At 36.1% G+C, this 5,774-nt stretch overlaps 1 protein-coding gene across 2 annotated transcripts; it reads left to right on the top strand.

Moving 5' to 3' along the window:
* The first annotated feature begins 857 nt into the window (after positions 1–857).
* Positions 858–5,151, top strand: LOC145115127 (uncharacterized). 2 transcript variants are annotated; one of them, XM_079051320.1, is made up of 5 exons: positions 858–1,995; positions 2,093–2,805; positions 2,931–3,020; positions 3,790–4,512; positions 4,610–5,151. In XM_079051320.1, exons 1-5 carry the CDS (start codon positions 1,896–1,898, stop codon positions 4,730–4,732), a joined length of 1,749 nt encoding a protein of 582 aa, XP_078907446.1. In that variant the 5' UTR covers positions 858–1,895; the 3' UTR covers positions 4,733–5,151. The 2 variants fall into 2 exon arrangements, with proteins under 2 accessions (XP_078907446.1, XP_078907447.1); XM_079051321.1 differs by having other exon boundaries at positions 3,790–4,503.
* Positions 5,152–5,774: the final 623 nt, after the last annotated feature.

Below are 5,774 nucleotides of genomic sequence, written 5' to 3' on the forward strand. Positions count from 1 at the left end.
GGCCGATAATGCGATATGTAAGTTACACACGACCTCATAAATATTTAAATATTTAAAGCAGGAAATGAAGTTTAGGATAATGCTATGAAGTATCAGCTATATCGCGTTATGCTTCTAAGGTTGTCACTTCAATTTCTAATGACAGTGGTGACGAAGGCGAAAGATTGCATTGTTGTGATTTAATGTCGTTCAATATGAACTTTGATGAACACAACCTATTAGAAAATGGTTAAATTGAAAATGCATGCTCAAGCTCGTGCTCTCAATATTATTTGATTTATCTAATCACTAATGATGGTACTTTTATCTTTTGGGATGATGGAGATGAAGTAGTCAATTCTTAAGACCAAATGCATACATTTTATTTTTGTTGGTTTGCGAGCTTTTTAAAGAACAATATCAACAAATGATTCGTTGAAACAACTCACACACAATATAAAAATTCTAAATATTTACGAATGATAAATTTTGAACAAAACACATAATATGTTTCGTTTTGAACAACATACACTTCAGACATTTCTTTTTGATCAAACATAATGCGAACATTGTAATCAACAATACAACACTCATTGTTATACAATTTATTTCAACAACAAACATGTTTGATGTGTAATTTGTTTAAGGGAATACTAAAATTAGGTCCTCAATTTAAAGAGAGTGTTTTACGACTTGAACTACGAGAATTCGTGGTAACTATTTTGCGAATATGATGTTCGTCTTGTTGTATTTTCAAAATTAATCAGTGTGAGAAATGTGAAGAAACTCATAAATAATTATTTTAAATAAGATGCAAGATAATTAGGGTTAAGAAAAGCTAAACATAAATTTCTCATATAATTTAACAAAAACAAGCCCTCACGCCAAAGACAGAGCAACATCAATTCCAAAACCAACACCAAACAAGAAAAAACTTCCTCACAATCCCCTTTCTTCTTCCCTTTCTCTCACACACACTGAGATAAAAGTTCTTCCTCCACACGGCGCAATCAAAGAGGCTTCCCGGTGGTTTTCTCATTCTCCATCTCCCCTACACTCACCCATACACAAACACACAGTACATACAATACATACATGCTCTCCCTTTCCGTCTCTCTCCTTCCTTCTTGACAACCCAATTGAGGGACTCTTCGCTTTCTTCCTTCATTACATAGACGAATTACCTCATATAATCTAATCGCACTGACATACCCAAGGGAAAAAATAGAACAGCGGCGGCGACTTAGGGTTTTTTTGGGTCTTCTTTTGATTCAACGGTTAAGGGTTAGTCTAATTTTTGACATTTCTTCGCCAATATTACGAATTTAGAATACCCTTTTCTTGATTATATCGGTTGTGTATCGGACGAACAGAACCTAGGGTTTCGATTTGTTTTACCTGTTTGTGCCGCTTCAAATTTTAGGGTTTGATTATTCTATGTAATGGGCTTGAAGTATTCATCAAGAAGGGATATATTTTGTGTTTCTCGATGATATAAGACGGTTCTGTTTTGTTGTAGTGCTGATTGAACTTATTTATAAGATGAGGGTCTTGTAAGTTCGTTCAGCCTTGAAATATGAATACCTTTTAAACACTAGAAACGGTTGTTGATCTCTGTTCTCGATTACAATCCAAATTACAGTAAATACCAAGGGTAGAAGCGGTAACACGATCCCTACCTAACTGTGTACAGCATAGTTTTTGATTCATTTATCTGATAAAGTGTTGCTCTTGAAAGAGTTAGAACCTTAGTCTAGGATTTGCAGCTTTGGTTTTTTCACACGGGCTTCCATAGCTGGTCTTGACTCCTAAAGTGGACGAAGATACACATAAACTTTGTTGGAGGGTGTGGATTTCATTACTCAGATGCACATTTGTCCATTGTTATTCTGTTCTTATGATGTTCAGTACTAGCTATGGAAAGAAGTGAGCCAACATTTGTGCCCGAATGGTTAAAAAGTAGTGGAAGCTTAAACACAACATCCCATCAGTTTCAGTCATCTTCTTTACACTCAGGTAAATCTTTTCAACATCTATCAAGAATCTATGCTATTCACCATACGACCATACTTTTTTCTGTTTTTCTTACCTATGTAACTATCTTCTTTTCTAGACGAACAAGGTGCATCAAAGGCCACAAGAAACAAATCGTTTGTTAACATCAATGATAACGATTTAGGTCGCCCTTCTGTTTCAGAAAAGACAACTTCCTCATACTTCAGGCGAACTTCTAGCAACGGGTCATCTCATTTAAGATCTTACAGCAGTTTTGGGAGGAACAACCGTGACAGGGATTGGGATAAGGACATAATACATGATAAAGAAAAGTCAGATAATAGCCATAGGCATCGTGATTATTCTGATCCTTTGAGTAATATTCTACCAAGTAGGTTTGAAAAAGAAGGGTTAAGACGTTCACATTCAAGTGTATCTTCAAAGCGTGAGTCATGGCCAAGAAAGGTAATATCTGACAAGAATAATCACAACAATGGAAGGGCTGTTGGCATTGGTAATGTGAAGATTGCTTTTGAAAGGGATTTTCCATCACTTGGGGCTGAAGAGAAACAGATAGATGGGGAGATTGGGAGGGTTCCATCTCCAGGGTTGACTACTGCTATTCAGAATTTGCCGATTGGTAACGCGGCGGTGATTGGCGGTGATGGGTGGACATCAGCCCTGGCTGAGGTGCCTGTGATAGTTGGTAGCAATGGAAGCAACACCTCTGTTCAATCAACTGCAATTCCTACAACTACAAGCATGACAACTGGTCGCAATATGGCTGAAACTTTGGCTCAGGGTCCTCCTCGTGCTCAGACTGCTCCTCAGGTATAAAAGACATGAATGCCCTTCTCATCTTCATTATTGAAAATACCCCTACAAACTTGTCTACTTCTGTGTAACAAATGCAATCATAGTATGTATCATATACTTATTACATGTGTTTATTGTAGTTGTCTGTTGGAACTCAAAGACTGGAAGAGCTTGCTGTTAAGCAATCCAGACAGTTGATTCCCATGACTCCTTCATTGCCTAAAGCCTTGGTAAGAGTTTTTTTGAAATCTTCTGTTGATTATTGGTGCTTGATTGGAAGTTGTAGATAAGCTACATTTGAATCTGTTAGTAGGCATATTGCTTTAAATTCACCTTTGTTCCATATTCTAGTTTTTGTTTATTGTTCTTTGGAATTGCTTGAGTGCATTTTGATTATTGTTAATGGTTTGTATTATTTATCATTTGAAATTCTGGTGTAATGCTTATTAGTGCATTAGGAAACTATATGCATTATATTGAGGAAACTTGCTAAAAGATATTAAATGTTCAAACATACTCTTAATAGTTTAGTGTAGGGTAAATTGCTTGTAACATCTATTAATTTTTATTTTTTTTCATTTGTCCTCAATCAGCATGTTTGAATAGTTAAGTACTCTTGAATGACAAAAAGATAGCTAGTTGCCTAAAATTGAAAATACGTGGAAAGTTGGTTGCTATCTGAAGCTATTTACCTTTTAATATATGACATTACATTAAAATCAATAAGTAATCTGATCTTATTATGGTATGCATTCAAATATCTGGATATTGTTATTTCAAACATCTCATCATTATTTTTTCTGCATGTGAAACCTATGAAAGCTCTATAAAGTGATTTGCATATTTCTCATCATAATTATCATTGAAAATTCGACACAAACTTAATATTTTTATCATGCTACTGTTACCTGATGATGACTGGTATATATTAGTAATGCTCATTAACTTCTTTTCTTATCTATTCATACTTTGTCTCTCTTTTTTTAATTGTCTTTTTAGGGATCAAACTCTTCAGATAAAACAAAGCCAAAAGTTGCACAAGTACAGCTTCAGAATTCTCACCTTGTCAACCATACACACTCTCCAAGATCTGCTTCCACTAAATTTGACATTTCAAAAACATCTACTGTGGGAAAACTACATGTGCTTAAGCCATCACGTGAAAGAAACGGTGTCACTCCAATTCCAAAAGACAACCTGAGTCCAACAGGTGGTGGTGGTGGTAAATTACCAAATAGCCCTCTTGCTGTACCCTCGGTTGTTGGACCTGCTCCTGCATTGAGAAACAACAATCCAGTGGTTTCTGCTGTTGAGCGAAAGCCTGGTGTAGCTACTACACTTGAGAAGAGACCATCGTCTCAAGCTCAGAGCCGAAATGACTTTTTTAACCTTATGAGGAAGAAATCAATGACCAACAATAATGACCCTGTTACCTCTGATACTAGTGATAAGGGTGGTGTAAGTGAGGATGGACATGAACATGATCCAGTGGTGGTGGGGTCTGGTGGGGTCCATGAACCTAAGGTTGATTTGGGTTGCAATGGGGATACAAATGAGAGATCTACTGACATTGGAAAGAATAATTCAAGCTCTGATGCCATTCTTTACTCAGAGGAAGAAGAAGCAAGATTCCTACGTTCATTGGGTTGGGAAGACACCACTGAGGAGGAGGAAGGACTTACAGAAGAAGAGATAAGTTCTTTTTATCGTGATGTAAGTAAGGTAAAAAGTAAATTCTTAAACATAAATATATAAAATTGAATTGATTCTATATATGTATGGCATATTCTGAATGAAAATTTTGTTGTTTTGTGTGAAGTATTTGAATTTGCAGGCAGCTTCGAAGATCTTGAAAGGGACACAGACAAAGTTACTGATGCCACTCCACACACAAATGGGAAAGAATGGTGATATTTCATCTGACTCAAAGCTGGAATCTTGAATTTACTTTTACCGGAAGCGAAGAAGGTCTTGTTTTTTGGTTTTTATTTTTATTTTTCTGTTTTCTTCTTTTGATAAACGTGGGAATGGAAAGTAAAAAGTAGTAAGAGAGATGAGAGAGGAGGAAGGGAATGGATTTGGAAGTTTTGAAATCCTTGCAGAGTCGAAGAGGGGAAAATGAGTGAATAGGAGGAATAAGTACATATATGGTTTTGTGCTGTGAACTGTGTTTCTTTAAGCTGTCTGAACCCCTCTGGACTTGTGTGGGATCTTTCTGATAAAAAAAAAATGAGAATAGGAAAAATAGCTGCTTATTGTCTTTTTCTTTTTTCTTTGAGAAGGGTCAATTAAACAAAAAATAGCTTATGGTTTATTATTTATTTTTGAAAAAAGAAAAAAAAAGCAAGAAGTTTACTTTTATTTTGTGTTATTTGATTGCCATGAACTTGGAGCGATGAAATCCATCCATTAGGTCACCATTGTTTCTTTTGAAGCTTTCTCCAAGGCCTCCACGTATGTATGGTACCATGAGCCATCTGTGGTGATAGGTGATAAGGTGGCAGCTCGCCACATTTGTGAACACCACCTTGATGCAATGTGGTGTGGTGGAATCAATGTGGTGTGGTGTGGTGTGGTGGAATGTGGGCACCATTCAATTGATCACAACCAATAATTTTTTTAGTGACGGGTATATTAGATGACCTAATGATATAGAAAACTGAATTTTTTTTTTTTTAGAACCATGTTTTGCATAATTTTTTGGTTTGATATTGATTTTCGTTGACTAGAATAAAAGCACAAAAAGTTGCTTTACAAAGAGTACGTGTCAAAACTGTTATAGTACTATTACACTGAAGTCTCCTACACGAATTGACAAGAAAGGTCCAACTTATTGGCAGACTATTAGCTGCTTACTTACAGCTGCCTTAGCAACTGCCTTGAAAGCCCATTTCAATGGCGATAGTAGTTACAATGGCTCTTTCCTAGACAGATTATCTAAAAGTCAGTATTCTTTTTGTTTTCAACGATCTAGTGCTTGGTTT

The sequence above is a fragment of the Lactuca virosa genome, chromosome 5 (genome assembly GCF_052849685.1).
Source record: "Lactuca virosa cultivar CGN04683 chromosome 5, Lactuca_virosa_CGN04683_v6, whole genome shotgun sequence".
NCBI classification, from domain to species: domain Eukaryota; kingdom Viridiplantae; phylum Streptophyta; class Magnoliopsida; order Asterales; family Asteraceae; genus Lactuca; species Lactuca virosa.

Excerpts from the sequence above, each read along its gene's own strand:
- LOC145115127 (XM_079051320.1), top strand. The coding sequence starts at position 1,896 with ATGGAAAGAAGTGAGCCAACATTTGTGCCCGAATGGTTAAAAAGTAGT. Across the intron at positions 1,996-2,092 it reads GTCATCTTCTTTACACTCAG|ACGAACAAGGTGCATCAAAG; the intron begins GTAAATCTTTTC and ends CTTCTTTTCTAG. Across the intron at positions 4,513-4,609 it reads TTTATCGTGATGTAAGTAAG|TATTTGAATTTGCAGGCAGC; the intron begins GTAAAAAGTAAA and ends TTTTGTGTGAAG.